This window comes from Eubalaena glacialis, chromosome 4 (assembly GCF_028564815.1).
Source record: "Eubalaena glacialis isolate mEubGla1 chromosome 4, mEubGla1.1.hap2.+ XY, whole genome shotgun sequence".
NCBI lineage: Eukaryota > Metazoa > Chordata > Mammalia > Artiodactyla > Balaenidae > Eubalaena > Eubalaena glacialis.
This window is the reverse complement of record NC_083719.1, coordinates 178,697,681-178,725,189: the sequence shown is the minus strand read 5'-3', so window position 1 is coordinate 178,725,189 and position 27,509 is coordinate 178,697,681. Positions and strand designations below refer to the sequence as shown.

The window sequence follows — 27,509 nt, the reverse complement described above, 5'->3', positions numbered from 1 at the left end:
CCCAGGACCAGATGGCTTCACAGGTGAATTCTATCTAACATTTAGAGAAAAGCTAACACACCTATCCTTCTCAAACTCTTCCAAAATATAGCAGAGGGAGGAACACTCCCCAACTCATTCTATGAGGCCACCATCACCCTGATACCAAAACCAGACAAAGATGTCACACAGAAAGAAAACTACAGGCCAATATCACTGATGAACATAGATGCAAAAATCCTCAACAAAATACTAGCAAACAGAATCCAACAGCACATTAAAAGGATCATACACCATGATCAAGTGGGGTTTATTCCAGGAATGCAAGGATTCTTCAATATACGCAAACCAATCAATGTGATACACCATATTAACAAATTGAAGGAGAAAAACCATATGATCATCTCAGTCGATGCAGAGAAAGCTTTCGACAAAATTCAACACCCATTTATGATAAAATCCCTGCAGATAGTAGGCATAGAGGGAACTTTCCTCAACATAATAAAGGCCATATATGACAAACCCACAGCCAACATCGTCCTCAATGGTGAAAAACTGAAACCATTTCTACTAAGATCACGAACAAGACAAAGTTGCCCACTCTCACCACTATTATTCAACACAGTTTTGGAAGTTTTAGCCACAGCAATCAATCAGAGAAGAAAAAGAAATAAAAGGAATCCAAATTGGAAAAGAAGAAGTAAAGCTGTCACTGTTTGCAGATGACATGATACTATACATAGAGAATCCTAAAGATGCTACCAGAAAACTACTAGAGCTAATCAATGAATTTGGTAAAGTAGCAGGATACAAAATTAATGCACAGAAATCTCTGGCATTCCTATACACTGATGATGAAAAATCTGAAAGGGAAATTAAGAAAACACTCCCATTTACCACTGCAGCAAAAAGAATAAAATATCTAGGAATAAACCTACCTATGGAGACAAAAGACATGTATGCAGAAAATTATAAGACACTGATGAAAGAAATTAAAGATGATACAAATAGATGGAGAGATACACCATGTTCTTGGATTGGAAGAATCAACATTGTGAAAATGACTCTACTACCCAAAGCAATCTACAGATTTAATGCAATCCCTAACAAACAACCACTGGCATTTTTCACAGAACTAGAACAAAAAATTTCACAATTTTTATGGAAACACAAAAGACCCCGAATAGCCAAAGCAATCTTGAGAACGAAAAATGGAGCTGGAGGAATCAAGCTCCCTGACTGCAGACTATACTATAAAGCTAGCGTAATCAAGACAGTATGGTACTGGCACAAAAACAGAAACATAGATCAGTGGAACAGGATAGAAAGCCCAGAGATAAACCCAGAGATATGGTCACCTTATCTTTGATAAAGGAGGCAAGAATATACAGTGGAGAAAAGACAGCCTCTTCAATAAGTGGTGCTGGGAAAACTGGACAGGTCCATGTAAAAGTATGAACTTAGAACACTCCCTAACACCATACACAAAAATAAACTCAAAATGGATTAAAGACCTAAATGTAAGGCCAGACACTATCAAACTCTTAGAGGAAAACATAGGCAGAACACTCTATGACATAAATCACAGGAAGATCCTTTTTGACCCACCTCGTAGAGAAATGGAAATAAAAGAAAAATAAACAAATGGGACCTAATGAAACTTAAAAGCTTTTGCACAGGGCTTCCCTGGTGGCGCAGTGCTTGAGAATCTGCCTGCTAATGCAGGGGACACGGGTTCGAGCCCTGGTCTGGGAAGATCCCACATGCCGTGGAGCAAGTAGGCCCGTGAGCCACAACTACTGAGCCTGCGCCTCTGGAGCCTGTGCCCTGCAACAAGAGAGGCCGTGATACTGAGAGGTCCGTGCACCGCGATGACGAGTGGCCCCCGTTTGCCACAACTAGAGAAAGCCCCCGCACAGAAACGAACACCCAACACAGCCAAAAAAATAAAATAAATAAAACAAATGTGGGGTTTAAAATGTTCTGATTAAAAAAAAAAACCTTTTTGCACAGCAAAGGAAACCATAAACAAGACTAAAAGACAACTCTCAGAATGGGAGAAAATAATTGCAAATGAAGCAACTGACAAAGGATTAATCTCCAAAATTTACAGGCAGCTCATCCAGCTCAATATCAAAAAAACAAACAACCCAATCCAAAAATGGGCAGAAGACCTGAAGAGACAGTTCTCCAAAGAAGATATACAGATTGCCAACAAACACATGAAAGAATGCTCAACATCATTAATCATTAGAGAAATGCAAATCAAAATTACAATGAGATATCATCTCACACCGGTCAGAATGGCCATCATCAAAAAATGTACAAACAATAAATGCTGGAGAGGCTGTGGAGAAAAGGGTACCCTCTTGCACGGTTGGTGGGAATGCAAATTGATACAGCCACTATGGAGAACAGTATGGAGGTTCCTTTAAAAACTAAAAATAGAACTACCATATGACCCAGGAATCCCACTACTGGGCATATACCCTGAGAAAACCATAATTCAAAAAGGGTCATGTACCAAAATATTCATTGCAGCTCTATTTACAATAGCCAGGACATGGAAGCAACCTAAGTGTCCATCAATAGATGGATGGATAAAGAAGATGTGGCACATATAAACAATGGAATATTACTTAGCCATAAAAAGAAATGAAATTGAGTTATTTGCAGTGAGGTGGATGGACCTAGAGTCTGTCATACAGAGTGAAGTGAGTCAGAAAGAGAAAAACAAATACCGTATGCTAACACATATATATGGAATCTAAGGAAAAAAAAATAAGGTCATGAAGAACCTAGGGGAAAGACGGGAATAAAGACACAGACCTACTGGAGAGTGGAACTGAGGATATGGGGAGGGGGAAGGGTAAGCTGTGACAAAGTGAGAGAGTGGCATGGACATATATACACTACCAAACATAAAATAGCTAGTGGGAAGCAACCGCATAGCACAGGGAGATCAGCTCGGTGCTTTGTGACCACCTAGAGGGGTGGGATAGGGAGGGTGGGAGGGAGGGAGATGCAAGAGGGAAGAGATATGGGAACATATGTATATGTATAACTGATTCACTTTGTTATAAAGCAGAAACTAACACACCATTGTAAAGCAATTATACTTCAAAAAAGATGTTTTAAAAAAAAAAATCGTTGGAGAAAATATTTGAAGAGATTATAGTTGAAAACTTCCCTAACATGGGAGAGGAAATAATCAAGTCTAGGAAGTACAGAGTCCCATACAGGATACATCCAAGGAGAAACACGTCAAGACACATATTAATCAAATGATCAAAAATTAAATACAAAGAAAAAATATTAAAAGCAGGAAGGGAAAAACAACAAATAGCATACAAGGGAATCCCCATAAGGTTAACAGCTGATCTTTCAGCAGAAACTCTACAAGGCAGAAGGGAGTGGCAGGACATATTTAAAGTGATGAAAGGGAAAAACCTACAACCAAGATTACTCTACCCAGCAAGGATCTCATTCAGATTCGACAGAGAAATTAAAACCTTTACAGACTAGCAAAAGCTAAGAGAATTCAGCACCACCAAACCAGCTTTACAGCAAATGTCACAGGAACTTCTGTAGGCAGGAAACACAAGAGAAGGAAAAGACCTAAAAAACAAACCTGAAACAGTTAAGAATATGGTAATAGAAACATACATATCGATAATTACTTTAAATGTAAATGGATTAAATGCTCCAACCAAAAGATACAGACTGGCTGAATGGATATGAAAACAACACCCATATATATGCTGTCTACAAGAGACCCACTTCAGATTTAAGGACACATACAGACGGAAAGTGAGGGGATGGAAAAAGATTTTCCATGCAAATGGAAATCAAAAGAAAGCTGGAGTAACAATTCTCATATCAGACAAAAAAGACTTTAAAATAAAGACTATTACAAAAGACAAAGAAGGACACTACATAATGATCAAGGGATCAATCCAAGAAGAATATATAACAATTGTAAATATTTACACACCCAAAATAGAAGCACCTCAATATATAAGGCAAATGCTAACAGCCATAAAAGGGGAAATCGACAGTAACAATCATAGTAGGGGACTTTAACACCCCACTTTCACCAATGGACAGATCATCCAAAATGAAAATAAATAAGGAAACATGAGCTTTAAATGATACATTAAAGAAGATGGACTTAATTGATATTTATAGGACATTCCATCCAAAAACAACAGAATACACATTCTTCTCAAGTGCTCATGGAATATGCTCCAGATAGATCATATCCTGGGCCACAAATCAAGCCTTGGTAAATTTAAGAAAATTGAAATCGTATCAAGTATCTTTTCCGACTACAATGCTATGAGACTAGATATCAATTACAGGAAAAAATCTGTAAAAAATACAAACACATGGAGGCTAAACAATACACTACTTAATAACCAAGAGATCACTGAAGAAATCAAAGAGGAAATCAAAAAATACCTAGAAACAGATGACAATGAAAATACGACGACCCAAAACCTATGGGATGTAGCAAAAGCAGTTCTAAGAGGGAAGTTTATAGCAATACAATCCTACCTGAAGAAACAAGAAACATCTGAAATAAACAACGTAACCTTACACCTAAAGCAATTAGAGAAAGAAGAACAAAAAACCTCCAAAGTTAGCAGAAGGAAAGAAATCATAAAGATCAGATCAGAAATAAATGAAAAAGAAATGAAAGAAACAACTGCAAAGATCAATAAAACTAAAAGCTTGTTCTTTGAAAAGATAAACAAAATTGATAAACCATTAGCCAGACTCATCAAGAAAAAAAGGGAGAAGACTCAAATTAACAGAATTAGAAATGAAAAAGGAGAAGTAACAACTGACACTGCAGAAATACAAAGGATCATGAGGGACTAGTACAAGCAACTCTATACCAATAAAATGGACAACCTGGAGGAAATGGAAAAATTCCTAGAAAAGCACAACCTGCCGAGACTGAACCAGGAAGAAATACAAAATATGAACAGACCAATCACAAGCACTGAAATTGAAACTGTGATTAAAAATCTTCCAACAAACAAAAGCCCAGGACCAGATGGCTTCACAGGAGAATTCTATCAAATATTTAGAGAAGAGCTAACACCTCTCCTTCTCAAACTCTTCCAAACCATAGCAGAGGGAGGACCCCTGATACCAAAACCAGACAAAGATGTCACAGAAAAAGAAAACTACAGGCCAATATTACTGATGAACACAGAAGCAAAAATCCTCAACAAAATACTAGGAAACAGAATCCAACAGCACTTCAAAAGGATCATACACCATGATCAAGTGTGGTTTATCCCAGGAATGCAAGGATTCTTGACTATATGCAAATCAATCAATGTGATACACCATATTAACAAACTGAAGGATATAAACCATATAATCTCAAAAGGTTCAGAAAAAGCCTCAACAAAATTCAATACCCATTTATGATAAAATCTCTCCAGAACATAGGCATAGAGGGAACTTATTACCTCAACCTAATAGAGGCAATATATGACAAACCCACAGCCAACATCGTTCTCAGTGGTGAAAAACTGAATCCATTTCCTCTAAGATCAGTAACAAGACAAGGTTGCCCACTCTCACCACTATTATTCAACACAGATTTGGAAGTTTTAGCCACAGCAATCAGAGAAGTAAAAGAAATAAAAGGAATCCAAATTGGAAAAGAAGAAGTAAAACTGTCCCTGCTTGCAGATGACATGATACTATACATAGAGAATCCTAAAGATGCTACCAAAAAACTACTAGAGCTAATCAGTGAATTTGGTAAAGTACCAGGATGCAAAATTAATACACAGAAATCTCTGGCATTCCTATACACTAAACGATGAAAAATGTGAAAGAGAAATTAAGGAAACATGCCCATTTACCACTGCAACAAAAAAAATAATATACCTAGGAATAAACCTACCTAAGGAAACAAAAGACCTGTATGCAGAAAATTATAAGACACTGACATAAATTAAAGATGATACAAACAGATGGAGAGATATATACCATGTTCTTGGATTTGAAGAATCAACACTGTGAAAATGACTATACTACCCAAAGCAACCTACAGATTCAATGCAATCCCTATCAAACTACCACTGGCATTTTTCACAGAACTAGAACAAAAAATTTTACAATTACTATGGAAACACAAATGACCCCGAATAGCCAAAGCAATCTTGAGAAAGAAAAACAGAGCTGGAGGAATCAGGCTCCCTGACTTCAGACTATACTACAAAGCTACAGTAATCAAGACAATATGGTACTGGCACAAAAACAGAAATACAGATCAATGGAACAGGATAGAAATCCCAGAGATAAACCCACACACCTATGGTCACCTTATCTTTGATAAAGCAAGACTATACAACGGAGAAAAGACAGCCCTCTTCAATAAGTGGAACTAGGAAAACTGGACAGGTACATGTAAAAGTATGAAATTAGAACACTCCCTAACACCATACACAAAAATAAACTCAAAATGGATTAAAGACCTAAATGTAAGGCCAGACACTATCAAACTCTTAGAGGAAAACATAGGCAGAACACTCTATGACATAAATCACAGCAAGATCCTTTTTGACCCACCTCCTCGAGAAATGGAACTAAAACCAAAAATAAACAAATGGGACCTAATGAAACTTAAAAGCCTTTGCACAGCAAAGGAAACCATAAACAAGAGGAAAAGACAACCCTGAGAATGGGAGAAAATATTTGCAAACAAAGCAATGGACAAAGGATTTATCTCCAAAATATACAAGCAGCTCATGCAGCTCAACATCAAAATATCAAAAAACCCTATCCAAAAATGGGCAGAAGACCTAAATAGACATTTCTCCAAAGAAGATATACAGATTGCCAACAAACACATGAAAGGATGCTCAACGTCACTAATCATTAGAGAAATGCAAATCAAAACTACAATGAGGTATCACCTCACACTGTTCAGAATAGCCATCATCAAAAAATCTACAAACAATAAATGCTGGAAAGGGTGTGGAGAAAAGGGAACCCTCTTGCACTGTTGGTGGGAATATAAATTGATACAGCCACTATGGAGAACAGTATGGAAAATCCTTAAAAAACTAAAAATAGAGCTACCATATGACCCAGCAATCCCACTACTGGGCATATACCCTGAGAAAAACATAATTCAAAAAGAGTCATGTAGCACAATGTTTACTGCAGCACTATTTACAATAGCCAGGACATGGAAACAACCTAAGTGTCATCGACAGATGAATGGAAAAAGAAGATGTGGCACATATATACAATGGAATATTACTCAGCCATAAAAAGAAATGAAATTGAGTTATTTGTCATGAGGTGGATGGACCTAGAGTTTGTCATAGAGTGAAGTAAGTCAGAAAAAGAAAAATACCGTATGCTGACACACATGTATAGAATCTAAAGAAAAAAAAAGGTTCTGATGAACCTAGGGGCAGGACAGGAATAAAAGAGCAGACATAGAGAATGGACTTGAGGACACAGGGAGGGGGCAGGGTAAGCTGGGATGAAGTGAGAGAGTGGCATCGACATATATACACTACCAAATGTAAAACAGATAGCTGGTGGGAAGCAACCACATAGCACAGGGAGATCAGCTCCATGCTTTGTGTCCACCAAGAGGGGTGGGATAGGGAGGGTGGGAGGGAGACGCAAGAGGGAGGGGATATGGGAATATATGTTTACATATAGCTGATTCACTTTGTTATACAGTAGAAACTAACATAACATTGTAAAGCAATTATACTCCAATAAAGATGTTTAAAATATATATATAAAATAAACTGAAAAACCTTTAGCTAGACTCACGAAGACAAAAAAGAGAAGATCCAAATAAATAAAATCAGAAATGAGAGATGTTACAATAGGTACCACAGAAATACAAAGGATCAGAAGAGACTTCTATGAACAATTACACTCCCTCAAAATTGGACAGCCTATAAGAAATTCCTAGAAACATACAACCTACCAAGACTGAATCATGAAGAAATAGAAAATGTGAACAGGCCAATTACTAGTAAGGTGATTCAATCGGTAATCTAAAACCTCCCATCAAAGAAAAGTCTAGGGCCAGCTGGCTTCACTGGTGAATTCTAACAAACATTTAGAGAAAAACTATGATCAATCCTTTGCAAACTCTTCCAAAAAACAGAACACTTCCAAACTCATTTTACAAGGCCAACATTCTGCTCATACCAAAACCAGACAAGGACTCCACAAGAAAATTCAGGCCAGGAAGAACATAGATATAAAAATCCTGAAGAAACTATTATTATACAAAGTTCAACAACAAATTAAAGGGATCACACACCATGTTCATGTGGGATTTATTCCAGGGATGCAAGGGTGGTTCAACAGCTGTGTATCAATCAATGTGATACACCACATTAACAAAATGAAGGATAATAATCACATGGTCATCTCGATAGACGCAGAAAAAGCGTTTGACAAAATCCAACATCTATATAGGGTATAGAGGGAATGTACCTCAACATAATAAAGACCATATATTATAAGACCACAGTTAACATCATACTCATCAGTGAAAAACTGAAAGTATTCCCTCTGAGATCAGGAACAAGGCAAGGATGCCCACTCTTGCCACTTTTTTTTTTTTTTAATTAATTTATTTATTTATGGCTGTGTTGGGTCTTCGTTTCTGTGCAAGGGCTTTCTCCAGTTGCGGTGAGCGGGGTCCACTCTTCATCGCGGTGCGCGGGCCTCTCATTGTCGCGGCCTCTCCCATTGCGGAGCACAGGCTCCAGACGCGCAGGCTCAGTAGTAGTGGCTCACGGGCCTAGCCGCTCCGTGGCATGTGGGATCTTCCCGGACCGGGGCACGAACCCGTGTCCCCTGCATTGGCAGGCAGATTCCTAACCACTGCGCCACCAGGGAAGCCCCTTGCCACTTTTATTCAACATAGTATTGGAAGTCCTAGCCACAGCAATCAGAGAGAGAGAGAGAGAGAATCCAAATTGGAAAGGAAGAAGTAAAATTGTCACTTTTTGCAGATGACATAACACTATACATAGAAAATCCCAGAGACATCACCAAAAAACTACTAGGGCTCATTAATGAATTTGGTACAGTTGCAGGATACAAAATTAATATACAGAAAAGCTGAAAGCTTTTCCTCTAAGATTAGGAACAAGACAAAGATGCCCACTACATAGTATTGGATGATAAGCTACAACAATTAGGCAAGAAAAAGAAACAAAAGGCATCCAAATTGGAAAGAAAGAAGTAAAACTGTCACTATTTTCAGATGACATGACATTATATATAGAAAGCCCTAAAGACTCCATCATATCTGTTGGAACCAATAAACGAATTCAATAAAGCTGCAGGATACAATATCAGTATACAAAAATCTATCTCTATGCACTAACAATGAATTATCAAAAAGAGAAATTAAGAAAACAATACTAATTAGGAGTTTGGTATTAACAGATACACACTACTATACAGAAAATAGATAAATAAGGACCTATTATTTAGCACAAGGAGTTATATTCAATATCTTGTAATAACCTATGATGGGAAATAATCTGAAAAAGGATAAAATATAATTGAGTCACTTTTGCTGTATACCTGAAACACAACATTGTAAATCAAGTATACTTCAATTTTTTAAAAAAAGCAAATTAATAATTAGCAAATCAGATCATATTCTGATTAGATCAAACTCTTGAAAATTTCTGTCTGAAAGAAAAGAGATACACATTTACTAGAGAGACTAAAATCCTGTAGTCCTGTGGAAACATCAGTATAAACTTAAATTTTATCTTTTGCAAAAAAAACAAAAAATTCTCTACTTCAGTGACAAAAAAAAAATCCTATTTACAACTGCATTAAAAAGAATAAAATACCTGAGAATAAATTTAACCAAGGACATGAAAGATTTGTATACTGAAATTTATAAGGTGTTGATGAAAGAAATTGAAGATACAAATAAATGGAACGATATTTTACCCTCATGGATTGGAAGAATGTCCATACTACCCAAAGCAATGAACAATTCAATGCAATCCCTATCAAAATTTCAATGGCACTTTCCACAAAATAGAACAAACAATACTAAAACTTGTATGGAACCACAAAGACCCTGAATAGCCAAAGCAATCTTGAGAAAGAACAAATCTGGTAGCATAATGCTTCCTGATTTCAAACTACATTACAAAGCTAAAGTAATCAAAACAGTACAGTATTGGCATAAAACAGACATATATAGATCAGTGGAACAGAATAAAGAGTCTAAGGAAAAAACCCCATGCTTATATGGTCAATTAATTTTTGGCAAAGGAACCCAGAATTTACAATGGGGAAAGGACAGTTTCTTCAATAAACGGTGTGGGAAAACTGGACAGCTACATGCAAAAGAATGAAAGTGGACGACTATCTTACACCATACACAAAAATCAACTTAAAATGGATTAACTAAATTGGAAGACTGAGATAGACATACAAACAATAATATATAAAAAATAGAGGACTTCCCTGGTGGTGCAGTGGATAAGAATCCACCTGCCAATGCAGGGGACACAGGTTCCATCCCTGGTCCGGGAAGATCCCACATGCCACGGAGCAACTAAGCCCATGCGCCACAACTACTGAGCCTGCGCTCTAGAGCCCATGAGCCACAACTACTGAGCCCACGTGCCACAACTACTGAAGCCTGTATGCCTAGAGCCCATGCTCCACAACAGGAGAAGCCACTGCAATGAGAAGCCTGTGCACCACAACGAAGAGTAGCCCCCGCTCGCTGCAACTAGAGAAAGCCCACATGCAGCAACGAAGACCCAACACAGCCAAAAATAAATAAATAAATTTATTTTTTTTAAAAGATAATAAGGACCTACTGTATAGCACAGGCAACTCTCTCAATACTCTGAAATGACCTATATGGGAAAAGAATCTAAAGAAGAGTGGATATGTGTATAACTGATTTACTTTGCTGTACACCTGAAACTAACACAACATTGTAAATCAACTATACTCCAATAAAAAATTTTTTTAAAATGGCAGACTTGAACATAAGCCTTGATACCATAAGAATCTTAGAAGAAAACACAGGCAGTAACCTCTTTGACAGCAGTCTTGGAGATGATTTTTTTGGTTTTGACACCAAAAACAAAGGCAAGAAAAGCAAAAGTGAACAACTGGGACTACATCAAACTACAAAGCTTCTGCACAGCAGTGGAAACCATCAACGAAATGAAAAGGCAAACTACTGAGTGGGAGAAAATACTTGCAATCATATCTGATAAGGAATTACTATCCAAAATATATAAAGAACTCATACAACTCAACTGCACAAAAACAATCTGATTAAAAAAAATGAACAGAGGATCTGAACTGATACTTATCCAAAGACATACAGACGACCAGTAGGTACACGAAATGTGCTCAACACTACTACCACGATGAGGTATCACCTCACACCTGTTAGAATGACTAGTATCAAAAAGACAAAAACTAACAAGTGTTGGTGAGGAAGTGCAGAGAAGTGCAGAGAACTCTTGCACATTGTTGGTGGGAATGTAAACTGATGAAGCCACTATGGAAACCAGTGTGGAGGTTCCTCAAAAAATTAAAAAATCCAAACAAACTTTTTGGCCAACCCAATATTTGCACCCCCATGTTCTCTGCAACACTATTTATAATAGTCAAGACATGGAAACAACCTAAGTGCCCAATGATGGATGAATGGATTTTAAAAATGTACACACACACACATATAATGGAATATTAGTCATAAAAAAGGAAATCTTGCCATTTGTGACATGGATGGACCTTAAGGGTATTATGCTAAGTGAAATAAGTCAGAGAGAAAAATACCATATGATCTCACCTATATATGGAATCTGAAACAAAGAAAGAAAACCCTGGGAATTCCCTGGCAGTCCAGTGATTAGGACGTGGTGCTTTCACGGTCGTGGGCCTGGGTTCAATCCCTGTTCAGGGAACTAAGATCCTGCAAGCCACGCAGCAAAACAAACAAACAAACAAACCAAAAAACCCAAGTTCACAGAAATGGAGAACAGATTGGTGGTTGCCAGAGGTGGGACGTGAAGGTGTGTGTGTGGGGGTGTGTGTGTCAAGGGGTGGGTGAAATAGGTGAAGGCAGATCAAAAGTTACAAACTTTCAGTTATAAAATAAGTCAGGGGATATAATGTGCAGCATTGTGATTATAATTAATAATACTTTATTGCATATTGGAAAGTTGAAAAGAGGAAATTTCAAAATTTTTCATCACAAGAAAAAAAAACTATGTGTGATGATGTTAGTCTAGTTAACTAGATTTATTGTGGTAATACTTCACAATGTATACAAATATCAAGTCGTTATGTTGTACACTTGAAAGTAATGTTATATGTCAATTATATCTCAATAAAAATAAGTAAAGTGACCAAAAAGGAAATAATTAGGGAAGACATAAAAATTGCAGGAATACAGACTATCAACAAAACCAAAAGCTGGTGTGCTTTGAAATAATCAGTAAAATTGATAAAGGTCTAAGTCAAGCTAACTGAGAAAAGAAGGTAGACAGAAGTTAGTAATATCAGGAATGAAAGGAGTGTAAGTAAAATGGAAAAGCATTTGATAGAATCTACCGTCCATTTATGATAACACACTAGGAATAGAGGGGAGTTCAGGCTCTTGAGATAGAACATCTTCATGAAACTTGTAGGCAACATCACAATAGTGAGAAACTAGATGCTTTTTTTTTTGTAAGATAAGAAACTAGGTAAGGAAGTCTCCTCTCACCACTCCTATTCAACACTGTACTGGAAGACCTAGCTAACGCAGTAAGGCAAGAAAAGGAAATAAAATGTATACAGATTGGGAAGAAAGAAATAAAACTGTCTTTGTTGTGTATGACATGATTTTCTATGTAAAATATCTGAAAGAAACCATAACACCAGAGATCACTCCAGGAATTAATGAGAGTATAGAAAGACTGAGAATACAGAAGTCAACTGCTTTCTTATAGACCCAGAGAAATATAGCCAACTGATCTTTGATAAAGGACTAAAAGGCAATTCAATGGAAAAAAGAAACTCTTTTCAACAAACAGTGCTGGAAATAGTGGATATCCACATGCAAAAAACAAAGAAGTAAACCTAGACACAGACCTTACACAAAACTTAAAATAGACCATAGCTCTAAATGTAAAATGCAAAAGTAAAAAACTTCTAGAAGATAACGTAGGAGAAAATCAAGGTTACCTTGTGTTAACTGATGAATTTTAAGATACAACACCAAAAGCAAGATCCAAGAAAGAAAACAATAAGCTTCACTTCATTAAAATTCCCTGTGCTACAAAAGACAGTGGTAAGAGAATATAAAGACAGTCACAGATTGGGAAAAAAATCTTTGCAGAACACTTATCTGACAAAGGACTGGTATCCAACATGTCTAAAGAACTCTTAAAATGCAACAGTAAGATGACAAACAATCCAGTTAAAAAATGGGCAAAATTCGGGACACTTCCCTGGTGTCCAGTGGTTAAGACTCCACGCTTCCAATGCAGGGGGTGCGGGTTTGATCCCTGGTTGGGGAACTAAGATCCCACATGCTGTGTGGTACAGCCAAAAACAAAAAAGGGGCAAAATTGAAAATAAAGCAAGAATCCCTGGGGAAAAAAAATAAAGTCCCAAACATGGGGGAAAAAATGGGCAAAAGATTTGCACACACATCAATAAAAAAGATATACAGATGTTAAATAAGCATATGAAAAGAAACTCAACATCAAATGTCATTAGGAAATTGCAAATAAAACAAATAGATACCACTAAACGCTTATTACAATGGGTAAAATTCAAAACACTCATAATACCAAATATTGATGAAGATGTAAAGATACAGGAATCCTTACTCATTGCTGATGGGAATGGAAAATGGTATGCCTACTTTGGAAGACAGGCAGTTTTTTCACAAAACTAAACATACCCTTATCATAGGATCTAGCTCCTAGATTATACTCCTTGTGTATTTACATTTACCCAAATGAGTTGAAAACTTGTCTTCACACAGAAATATGCAAATTAGTGTTTACAGGTGTTTTATGCATAATTGCCAAGACTTAAGAGTTAAGCAAGATATCCTTCAATAGTAGAATGAATAAACAACCAGTGGTATATCCATATGATGAAATATTGTTCAGTGATAAAAAGAAATGAGCTATCAAGCCATGAACAGACAAGGAGGAAACTGCTGTTCATTGGTTTGTTATAATTTTAAATTTACGCATTTATGGCTTAAGTGAAGTTGTTTTGATCTACTTGTTTATGGCTCAAGTAAAGATGTTTTGGTCCAAGAGTGAATTTGTTTACTTTGGGAGGCCAGGTCAGGATGACGCCATCAAAATTGTGCTTATCATTATGAACATGTGGAGGAGTGACAATCATGTGATGGACATTTAAACGTTAAATAGCAAGAATTTGTGAGGACTTAATTTGAGTGTTCAGTCTGGTTAAGGCTACTCTTTGTTAATCTAAAAAGCTCTCAGAAGATCACGAGACACTTGCTCCTGCTGTGGCCAGGTTACTCTTGGATAGCAGTGGAGTTAAACCAAGCAGCAGTCTCAGGAAGAGAAGGGACATATTTGTTTCTGCCTTGGCAAGCCTACTCCTCATAGGCAGTGGTGCAAGCCATGAAATGGTCCCTGGACCAAGCAGCCTACCTTGCCTGCCAACACTAGTGCCTTTGCCCAGCAGGGAGGGATCTAAGCGGGCATCTGATACCCAGCTTTTAGTTGGAAGGACTGACGCTATCAAGAACCAATTCATATAAAGGTGCAGCTCAACTAAATTTGGACTTTATTTCTTTCATCTTCCCTTTGGCTGGAACAACAGTGTAATTAAACTATCATTGGTTTGGGGTATGTTATTTCTTTACTGGCTTATTAAGAGACATTATCCTATTTGCTTTGGCTTGTGAAATATTATAAATTATAATTCCCACAGTGAACCTGTGTTAAATAAATTACTGGCAAAGACAGTCTCAGTCTCTGAGCATAATTTGCCTGAACGAAACAGGAAACTTAGAAGCATATTGCTAAGTGAAAGAAGACACTCTGACAAGGCTACATACTGTATGATTCCAAGTATAGGATATTCTGGAAGAGATAAAACTATGAGCCAGTAAAATGATCTTTGCTTGGGAAGGATTTGGGGGTTTGAGGGAGGGATGAATGGATAGGTGAAGCACAGGGTATCCTTAGCAAAGTTAAACTATTCTATATGACATAGAAATGATGGACACATGTCATTATACATTTACCAAAACCCCTACATTGTATAACACAAAGAGTCAAGGCTAATATAAACAGTGGACTTTATAGCATCGATATTGATCCATCAACTGTAACAAATGTACCATAATAATATGAGATGTAAAAAAAATAGTACAAACTGTGTGGATGCAGAGGGGTCAAGTGGGAACTCTTTGTACTTTCTGATCACTTTTTCTGTAAGCCTAAAATGTTCTAAAAAACCGGAAATCTCACTGTTTCATATCTTACAATTTTATAAATCCTTTATAAGCATTATTTAAAATTAAGAGCAATTTATATACACCATACTTTCCTACCTAGTAGTCTGTTTTTAATTAACTTTTGCTACTTTAAATTTATTTTTAAATTAATTTTAACTTTTCTACATAGGAAATCATTCTAAATTTAGTTCTTTAAACACTATTGGGTATAAAACTGCAAACTGTAGAAAGTGAAAAACTTCAAATGTCTTTCTAACTAAAAGGACAAATGACATCATAGTTTGTCCCTCCGCTATATTTCACACTCAGGATATGGTCAGGAATGAGTACCATATTATAATGCATTAGGGGTTTGCATTTAATCCATGAAGAAACCTACTAGGATTTTCAAAGATTTCCCTAAGTTTGAGTAGTTTTTATATCAATTAAAACAGAAATTCAATATTTTTTTTCACTCATCAATACAAGTAGAAATTCACTTGCCTTAAGAATTGTACAGCCTTTTAAATATCAAAGTTCTCTAGGGACAAGCACATACAAAAACTGATCTAAAAATGAAAAGTGTGCCTGAGAACCTAAACATACCCATCTCACAGTTTAAGATTCTGTTGCCTAAAAGGAGCAGAAATTCTGTTTGGTTCCAGGATTTTCCTGCCTTACACACATTTTTCAATCAACTTATATTTTTCAAAGCCTAAGAAATCAAAAATTATATACACTCACCAAGGAAATAAAATTTCAAACTGCTAAGGGAAACTAGAGTTAAAGGACTGAAATATCCAATAGATAAAGGCATCTAAAGAAAAGAAACACAAATATTCAAATCAGCTCAGATAAGAAGCCTGCTTGCCCACAGTAAAGAAAGGAAACCCACATTCAGAAAGTTAAACACATTCCCAAGCTTGGGGTCTAGATACCCAGGTTGAGATATAACCCCTAAGGTGGGTCAGTCCCTGATGAAGGAGGGTAGGGACACCTGAGCAGTCACTGGAGAGAACTCTCCTCACATTCTCACAAGTGAGGAAACTCTCAGGCATATTCAGTTTAAGATCCGACTCAAACTCCCAAATTCGTAAACTTTTTGTCCAGGAGACAGAACTCCTGACCACAGACTTTTTTAATACACAAAATACACTCTGAGTGCACCTATATCATGGATGCAGAAATCAAACATAAAACATCTAGGCCAAAGAAAACCCCCCGACTGCCGGCTCCAGATGGGAACTTTAGTTTGGAGTCACTGGCCTCAGGCCTCTGCTCCAGTCACCATACTTTGGATCACCATTGATAATTTAAATGACATAAACCCAGTGTTTCAATAATCCAGAAAAATCACTCAACCCAGTGTTTATGTGTAAAGGAAGAGAGAAGACTGTAAGGCAATTTTATTTGTTCAACAGGAAAATCCCAAAACATCTATTCCTATCGGAAAATGAAGATGTCAATGACTTATTTCCAAAAAAAGAAACTGATTTGTAAACAATCGTATTGGAACACTTCTAGATTTTGCAAGTCTAAGTCCTGGTATGCCATTGGAAATCACCCAAAAGACCTCAGAATATTACTACATCCGCTCAGGGTGAAAAAAAAAAAAGGGAAACAAAAATTTTAATACACAGAATGTAATAATGAAATATTTTTCCAAAATTCACCTTTCTTGCCTCTTTGGAAAAACGTTATACTGTCTCCCCAGGTCTACTGAATAAAGAAAATTTACATTTATTGAAAAACTGAGTCTCAAATAAGTGAATAAATCTTTTCAAAGAGAGAAACTCAGGAACAGAGGCAGTGCTGAAAAAAGCATCACCCAGGAAAGTTTCTCAAGAGGACCCTTCACCCAAAGGTCTTCCCATAGGTTGTCCGTGACCAAGAAAGATTTTGAGAGGAGAGGCACAAGCATTCCATATAACATATTCCAGGTGGTGGTTCTCTGCTTTCCTCTCAAGTAAAATAACCATAAAAATAAATCTTTAAAGAGCCATCCATGGCTCTGTTGATAAATGATTAAACAATTAAAATACTGCATCGGTTTGAAACGCACCACGGAGAAAAACAGTTAATAGTGATACTATGAACTGCAGAGGGGAAGATGGCATTTGGGAATGCGGGGAAACATCTGTAAATTTAGGGATTTATTGCCAGCCCTAGGAAGAGCTAGGCTGGGGGGGACAGGGTCGTGGATTTGAGATCCTGCTCCTCAAACATTTTAAAAAGTAAGAGTAGATAGGGAGGAGCCAAGATGGCGGAGTAGAAGGATGTGCTCTCACTCCCGCTTACGAGAACACCAGAATCACAACTAGCTGCTGGACAATCATCAACAGGAAGACACTGGAACTCACCAAAAAAAGATACCCCACATCCAAAGACAAAGGAGAAGCCACAATGAGATGGTAGGAGGGGCACAATCAGAGTAAAATCAAATCCCATAACTGCTGGGTGAGTGACTCACAGACTGGCAAACACTTATACCACAGAAGTCCACCCACTGGAGTGAAGGTTCTGAGCCCCACGTCAGGCTTCCCAACCTGGGGGTCCGGTAACAGGAGGAGGAATTCCTAGAGAATCAGACTTTGAAGCCTAGTGGGAATTGATTGCAGGACTTCGACAGGACTGGGGGAAACAGAGACCCCACTCTTGGAGGGCGCACACAAAATAGTGTGTGCATCAAGACCCAGGGGAAGGAGCAGTGACCCCGGGGGAGACTGAACCAGACCTACCTGCTAGTGTTGGAAGGTCTCCTGCCGAGGCGGGGGGTGGCTCTGTTTCACTGTGGGGACAAGGACACTGGAAGCAGAAGTTCTGGGAAGTACTCCTTGGCGTGAGCCGTCCCAGAGTCTGTCATTAGTCCCACCAAAGAGCCCAGGTAGGCTCCAGTGTTGGGTTGCCTCAGGCAAAACAACCAACAGGGAGGGAGCCCAGCCCCACCCATCAACAGTCAAGTGGATTAAAGTTTTACTGAGCTCTGACCACCACAGCAACAGCCAGCTCTACCCACCACCAGTCGCTCCCATCAAGCCTCTTAGATAGCCTCCTCCACCAGAGGGCAGACAGCAGAAGAAAGAAGAACTACAATCCTGCAGCCTGTGGAACAAAAACCACATTCACAGAAAGATAGATAAGATGAAAAGGCAGAGGGCTATATACCAGATGAAGGAACAAGATAAAACCCCAGAAAAACAACTAAATGAAGTGGATAGGCAACCTTCCAGAAAAAGAATTCAGAATAATGATAGTGAAGATGATCCAGGACCTCGGAATAAGAATGGAGGCAAAGATCGAGAAGATGCAAGAAATGTTTAACAAAGACCTAGAAGAATTAAAGAAGAAACAAACAGAGATGAACAATAGAATAACTGAAATGAAAACTACACTAGAAGGAATCAATAGCAGAATAACTGAGGCAGAAGAACTGATAAGTGACCTGGAAGACAGAATGGTGGAATTCACTGCTGCGGAACAGACTAAAGAAAAAAGAATGAAAAGAAATGAAGGCAGCATAAGAGACCTCTGGCACAACATTAAACGCAACAACATTCACGTTATAGGTGTCCCAGAAGGAGAAGAGAGAGAGAAAGGACCCGAGAAAATATTTGAAGAGATTATAGTCGAAAACTTCCCTAACATGGGAAAGGAAATAGCCACCCAAGTCCAGGAAGCGCAGAGAGTCCCATACAGGATAAACCCAAGGAGAAACACGTCGAGACACACAGTAATCAAATTGGCAAAAATTAAAGACAAAGAAAAATTATTGAAAGCAGCAAGGGAAAAACGACAAATAACATACAAGGGAACTCCCATAAGGTTAACAGCTGATTTCTCAGCAGAAACTCTACAAGCAAGAAGGGAGTGGCATGATATACTTAAAGTGATGAAAGGGAAGAACCTACAACCAAGATTACTCTACCCGGCAAGGATCTCATTCAGATTTGATGGGGAAATCAAAAGCTTTACAGACAAGCAAAAGCTAAGAGAATTCAGCACCACCAAACCAGCTCTACAACAAATGCTAAAGGAACTTCTCTAAGTGAGAAACACAACAGAAGAAAAGGACCTACAAAAACAAACCCAAAACAATTAAGAAAATGGTCATAGGAACATACATATCGATAATTACCTTAAACATGAATGGATTAAATGCTCCAACCAAAAGACACAGGCTTGCTGAATGGATACAAAAACAAGACCCATATATATGCTGTCTACAAGAGACCCACTTCAGACCTAGGGACACATACAGACTGAAAGTGAGGGGATGGAAAAAGATATTCCATGCAAATGGAAATCAAAAGAAAGCTGGAGTAGCTATACTCATATCAGATAAAATAGACTTTAAAATAAAGAATGTTACAAGAGACAAGGAAGGACACTACATAATGATCAAGGGATCAATCCAAGAAGAAGATATAACAATTATAAATATATATGCACCCAACATAGGAGCACCTCAATACATAAGGCAACTGCTAACAGCTATAAAAGAGGAAATCGACAGTAACACAATAATACTGGGGGACTTTAACACCTGACTTACACCAATGGACAGATCATCCAAAATGAAAATAAATAAGGAAACAGAAGCTTTAAATGACACAATAGACCAGATAGATTTAATTGATATTTATAGGACATTCCATCCAAAAACAGCAGATTACACTTTCTTCTCAGCTGCACATGGAATATTCTCCAGGATAGACCACATCTTGGGTCACAAATCAGGCCTCAGTAAATTTAAGAAAATTGAAATCATATCAAGCATCTTTTCTGACCACAACGCTATGAGATTAAAAATGAATTACAGGGAAAAGAACGTAAAAAAAACAAACACATGGAGGCGAAACAATACGTTACTAAATAACCAAGACATCACTGAAGAAATCAAAGAGGAAATCAAAAAATACCTAGAGACAAATGACAAAGAAAACACGACGATCCAAAACCTATGGAATGCAGCAAAAGCAGTTCTAAGAGGGAAGTTTATAGCTATACAAGCCTACCTCAAGAAACAAGAAAAATCTCAAGTAAACAATCTAACCTTACACCTAAAGGAACTAGAGAAACAAGAACAAAAAAACCCCAAAGTTAGCAGAAGAAAAGAAATCATAAAAATCATATCAGAAATAAATCAAAAAGAAATGAAGGAAATGATAGCAAAGATCAATAAAACTAAAAGCTGGTTCTTTGAGAAGATAAACAAAATTGATAAGCCATTAGCCAGACTCATCACGAAAAAGAGGGAGAGGACTCAAATCAGTAAAATTAGAAATGAAAAAGGAGAAGTTACAACAGACACTGCAGAAATACAAAGCATCCTAAGAGACTACTACAGGCAACTCTATGGCAATAAAATGGACAACCTGGAAGAAATGGACAAATTCTTAGAAAGGTATAACCTTCCAAGACTGAACCAGGAAGAAACAGAAAATATGAACAGACCAATCACAAGTAATGAAATTGAAACTGCAATTAAAAATCTTCCAACAAACAAAAGTCCAGGACCAGATGGCTTCACAGGTGAATTCTATCTAACATTTAGAGAAGAGCTAACACCCATCCTTCTCAAACTCTTCCAAAATATTGCAGAGGGAGGAACACTCCCAAACTCATTCTACGAGGCCACCATCACCCTGATACCAAAACCAGACAAAGATGTCACAAAGAAAGAAAACTACAGGCCAATATCACTGATGAACATAGATGCAAAAATCCTCAACAAAATACTAGCAAACAGAATCCAACAGCACATTAAAAGGATCATACACCATGATCAAGTGGGGTTGATCAATGCAAGGATTCTTCAATATACGCAAATCAATCAACGTGATACACCATATTAACAAATTGAAGGAGAAAAACCATACGATCGTCTCAATAGATGCAGAGAAAACTTTCGACAAAATTCAACACCCATTTATGATAAAATCCCTACAGAAAGTAGGCATAGAGGGAACTTTCCTCAACATAATAAAGGCCCTATATGACAAACCCACAGCCAACATTGTCCTCACTGGTGAAAAACTGAAACCATTTCCACTAAGATCACGAACAAGACAAGGTTGCCCACTCTCACCACTATTATTCAACATAGTTTTGGAAGTGTTAGCCACAGCAATCAGAGAAGAAAAAGAAATAAAAGGAATCCAAATCGGAAAAGAAGAAGTAAAGCTGTCACTGTTTGCAGATGACATGATACTATACATAGAGAATCCTAAAGATGCTACCAGAAAACTACTAGAGCTAATCAATGAATATGGTAAAGTAGAAGGATACAAAATTAATGTACAGAAATCTCTTGCATTCCTGTACACTAATGATGAAAAATCTGAAAGTGAAATTAAAACACTCCCGTTTACCATTGCAACAAAAAGAATAAAATATCTAGGAATAAACCTACCTAAGGAGACAAAAGACCTGTATGCAGAAAATTATAAGACACTGATGAAAGAAATTAAAGATGATACAAATAGATGGAGAGATATACCATGTTCTTGGATTGGAAGAATCAACATTGTGAAAATGACTCTACTACCCAAAGCAATCTACAGATTCAATGCAGTCCATATCAAATTACCAATGGCATTTTTTACGGAACTAGAACAAAAAATCTTAAAATTTGTATGGAGACACAAAAGAACCCAAATAGCCAAAGCAGTCATGAGGGGAAAAAACGGAGCTGGAGGAATCAGACTCCCTGACTTCAGACTATATTACAAAGCTAGCGTAATCAAGACAGTATGGTACTGGCACAAAAACAGAAATATAGATCAATGGAATAAGATAGAAAGCCCAGAGATAAACCCACGCACATATGGTCACCTTATCTTTGATAAAGGAGGCAAGCATATACAGTGGAGTAAAGACAGCCTCTTCAATAAGTGGTGCTGGGAAAACTGGACAGGTACATGTAAAAGTATGAAATTAGAACACTCCCTAACACCATACACAAAAATAAACTCAAAATGGATTAAAGACCTAAATGTAAGGCCAGACACTATCAAACTCTTAGAGGAAAACATAGGCAGAACACTCTATGACATAAATCACAGCAAGATCCTTTTTGACCCAGCTCCTAGAGAAATGGAAATAAAAACACAAATAAACAAATGGGACCTAATGAAACTTAAAAGCTTTTGCACAGCAAAGGAAACCATAAACAAGACCAAAAGACAACCCTCAGAATGGGAGAAAATATTTGCAAATGAAGCAACTGACAAAGGATTGATCTCCAAGATTTACAAGCAGCTCAATAACAAAAAAACGAACAACCCAATCCAAAAATGGGCAGAAGACCTAAATAGACATTTCTCCAAAGAAGATATACAGATTGCCAACAAACACATGAAAGAATGCTCAACATCATTAATCATTAGAGAAATGCAACTCAAAACTACAATGAGATATCATCTCACACCGGTCAGAATGGCCATCATCAAAAAATGTACAAACAATAAATGCTGGAGAGGGTGTGGAGAAAAGGGAACCCTCTTGCACTGTTGGTGGGAATGTATATTGATACAGCCACTATGGAGAACAGTATGGAGGTTCCTTAAAAAACTAAAAATAGAACTACCATATGACCCAGCAATCCCACTACTGGGCATATACCCTGAGAAAACCATAAATCAAAAAGTGTCATGTACCAAAATGTTCATTGCAGCTCTATTTACAATAGCCAGGACATGGAAGCAACCTAAGTGTCCATCATCGGATGAATGGATAAAGAAGATGTGGCACATCTATACAATGGAATATTACTCAGCCATAAAAAGAAACGAAATGGAGTTATTTGTAGTGAGGTGGATGGAGTTAGAGTCTGTCATACAGAGTGAGGTAAGTCAGAAAGAGAAAAACAAATACAGTATGCTAACACATATATATGGAATCTAAGGGAAAAAAAAAAAAGAGGTCATAAAGAACCTAGTGGCACGACGGGAATAAAGACACAGACCTACTAGAGAATGGACTTGAGGATATGGGGAGGGGGAAGGGTAAGATGTGACAAAGTGAGAGAGTGGCATGGACATATATACACTACCAACCGTAAAGTAGATAGCCAGTGGGAAGCAACCGCATAGCACAGGGAGATCAGCTCTGTGCTTTGTGACCACCTAGAGGGGTGGGGTAGGGAGGGTGGGAGGGAGGGAGATGCAAGAGGGAAGAGATATGGGAACATATGTATAACTGATTCACTTTGTTATAAAGCAGAAACTAACACACCATTGTAAAGCAACTATACTGCAATAAAGATGTTTAAAAAAAAAAGGAATGATTTCAGTGAGCCCAGACTCTTGCATCTTCCCATACATAGAAAAGCGCTAAATTCCTTAACTTGAGATACAGCAAGTCCCTGCAAACGACCCTTCAAGTTGCGAACTTTCAAAGATGCAAATGAGCGTTCCATCAACGTTAGGCGTGAGTGAAACTGCAGCTTGCTCTCCACCTCCTATTGTTGACGATCCTTCAGCTCTACCATCTCCCACCTCCTCCCTCTCCTCCAGTCAGTAACTCTTCTTGCCTTTTCACTCGATGCCAGCCCCTGTATGCCAGCTGTTGTACTGTACTACTGTACTTTTCAAGGTACTGCACTGTAAGATTAAAAATGTTTTATTTATTCTTTGTTTTTTTATGTATTATTTGTGTGAAAAGTATTATAAACCTATTACAGTACAGTACTATACAGCCGATTGTGTTAGTTGGATACCTAGACTAACTTTGTTGGACTTACAAACAAATCGGACTGATGAACGTGCTCTCAGAATCAGAATTCATTCTTATGTAGGGGACTTACTGTACCTGGTTTTCTTTTATTAACAGTAATGTTTTGTTCCTACTACCTGCCCCTTGTTGCAAAACTCCTATATATCCTAGCTCCCCGCCTCGCCTCCTCAGAGCAGTTTTCTCGGGGTTACTTGAAATGCTGCCTCCCGGACTTGAAGTCCTCAGTATGTCCACTGAAGAAAACACAACTCTCAACTTTCAGGCTGTGAATATTTTTTTTCAGTTGACAATACCTTACCCCTTCTATAACTGTTATGGTAACCTACTGTGTTAGGTGGGTCCCTACCCTAGGTTTGATTGACAACACATTACTGCCAGGAACGTATAAAAGAGTTTATTACTTCCATAATGGAAGTGTCTGGGGAGGGCAGGGAAGTCCTCTTAAGTAGGTGGGAAGTGCCTTGACAGAACAAGGAAAGGAGCCTGGCCTGAGTTTTTTGATTTTTGTTTTTAAAATTTTTATTGGAATATAGTTGATTTACAATGTTGTGTTAGTTTCTGCTGTACAGCAAAGTGAATCAATTATACATAAATATATATCCACTCTTTTTTAGATTCTTTTCCCATATAGGTCATTACAGAGTCCTGAGTAGGGTTCCCTGTGCTATATAGTAGGTCCCTATTAGTTATCTATTTTATTTAATTAAAAAAAAATAAATCCCAGCACATGGGATCTTAGTTCCCAGACCAGGGATTGAACCTGTGCCTCCTGCATTGGAAGTGGAGAGTCTTCACCACTGGACCACCAGGGAAGTCCCTCTATTTTATATATGTTAGTGTGTATATGTCAATCCCAATCTCCCAATTTAACCTTCCCCACCCCCCTTTCCCCCCAGTAACTGTGTTTGTTTTTCACATCTGTGACTCTATTTCTGTTTTATAAATAAGTTCATTTGTGCCATTTTTTTAGATTCCTCATATAAGCGATATAATGTATTTGTCTTTCTCTGTCTGACTTACTTCACTCAGTATGAGAATCTCTAGGTCCATCCACGTTGCTGCAAATTTTGGCCTGAGGTTTTTTGTTTGTTTGTTTGTTTGTTTTAATTGAGATTAGGAGGTGGGCTAGTGTGAGATTTTGCACACAAAGGCAGGGGCTACCAAGGATTTAATCTCTTACCAGCACCAAAGAAGTAAGCACCCAGGGCTTCTTGTCATCTTGTACAGATGTGGGGCACCAGGAGAAGGAAGGATGAGGCTTTAAAAGTTGTCAGCAGTCAAACATTAAAAAATGGAGTCAGGCTTCTAGATTCTCATCTGGCATGTAAAGAGCTTAGCAGGTGACATTCCTATAATCCTCACCAGGAAAAAGCAAACAAACTTAAAATTAACGACTCTGATCTATCAAACCATTAATCACAGGGCCGACTGCTGTCTCCAAAATTGGAGAGACAGTAAAATAGCAATTTTGAAATATGCCCACAATATTCTGCTCTTAACAATGCCTGTCCTCAAAAGATTCTGTTTTACCAGTGCCTAACTGACATGGTGGGAGGGTGAACTAGGAGATAGATGGGCCCCTGGGCCAGACAGCTGGTGTTTGTCAAGTGGAGCAAAACTGAAGTTTTGTCCTCAGCCACACAAGAATGATGCCCGTTTCCCTTCCTCCACTGATATGGAGGGAATGAACTAGCAGTGGGGAATCTGTTGCAGCAAAAATAGAAATGAAGTTTTTCCTCTCCTGAGAACAAGGAAAGTAAAGGGAACAGTGATCAGGCTAGAGAAGAAACCAACAGGCCTGAAAGAGTTAATCACTTCTAGCTATATTTTAACTGTTACTAATCTGTAGTGTCTGTAACTAGATCTGTCCTTCACAAAGCTAACCTATCACTACCTGACACTATGTGAATTACATCCTGCACCTATCACCCCCTAACTCTGTGTGATGTAAATTACATCCTGCACCTGGTGTTTAAGCTCCCTGCACTCCATTGTAACAAGTCACCCCTTGTCGCTTTTTGCATTTCAGAAAGAAGGTCACAGGCCAATAAACCAGAGACAAACAGGCCCAGTTACCGGGTCGGGCCGCCTGATGCCAGCTGTGACTGTTTTGAAATAATGCAAGAAGAAGAAAAATGCAAGACCTTCATGACTTCGATCCTTATCATACACCCCCGGAATTCGAGCCCCACCTATAAGATCTCCTCTGATTCCTCGGGAAGTGAGGGCACAGTTCTTGAGGCGCTAGCCTGCTGTGTTTTCCCCTTTGCCTGGCAAAGAATTAAAAGCTATCTTTCTTTTCCTCCAAAAACTCTGTCTCCACATTCCTGTTCAGCATCAGTGCACAGAGAGCCAAGGTTTTTTTGGCAACAGGGGAAATTGCTAACTTGAGTCTCCTCTAGCCTTTCTGCCTGACCTAAGTTGAGGGAGAGAGGGACCTCAGAAAGACTTGTGAGGTTGAGAGTTTTGTTTTGTTTTGTTTAAACCCCAACAGCAAACACGTGGTGTGTTTTCCGAAACCACTTCACCAGCTCTCCAATTCCAACTGGGTGTCTTACAACTCAATTCTACCACTAACCAAAGTTAACATCAGATTCCACAGTTGAAGGGCCCAGTCCTGTTGTTGGGGGAACCTCTGACCATAACTGCCCACCCTGGCCAGACCCGACAGTAACCACTTGCAATGAGTTATCTTACAACAGGAGGTTCTGGTAAGGAATGCAGAACTAACAGCTACCACCAACGGTAAGAATTCGGGAAAGGTCAAAAGGAGAGAAGAGATGCCAGTCCGTATATCTTACCAACCTCCCAGAATCCTTCTCACTGGAATCCATCTTGGCTGAGCGATGGGCGTGACACCAGGAAGGACCCTGAGTCAGAATGATCAGCCAGAGACAACCCAGAAACTAACCCCATTACTATAAAATGTGAGACTTTGAGCTATGTGGCAGAGCAGTTCTTCTGGGTTCCCATACCCTGCTGCTCTCCACCTGGGCGCCCCTTCCCAATGAGATCTCTCGCTTTGTCAGTATGTGTGTCTCCTTGGACAGTTCATTTCTGAGTGTTAGGCAAGAGCCCATTCTCAGGCCCTGGAAGGGGTTACCCTTCCTGCAACACCACAAGACTGCCCCCATGTCAGATGCCAGCTGCAAATGCAAGGCCCAGGCCACACACATTTCTGGATGGCTGACTACAAATTCAGAAGTTCCCTATAACCCCTCATGTTTGTTAATTTGATAGAACGACTATTAGAACTAAGAAAAATGCTTTACTTATTATTATCAGTTTATTTTAAAAGATA

The 27,509-nt window shown here is 38.3% G+C and overlaps 1 protein-coding gene across 1 annotated transcript in view; it reads right to left on the bottom strand.

Moving 5' to 3' along the window:
* Positions 1–26,200, bottom strand: part of LOC133089549 (zinc finger protein 709-like) — a 121,019-nt gene extending 94,819 nt beyond the window's left edge. Inside the window, exon 1 of the mRNA XM_061187609.1 lies at positions 26,165–26,200. Within this exon, the coding sequence (XP_061043592.1) occupies positions 26,165–26,200 (36 nt within the window). The remainder of the gene's footprint in view (positions 1–26,164) is intronic.
* Between the last annotated feature and the right edge of the window lie 1,309 nt (positions 26,201–27,509).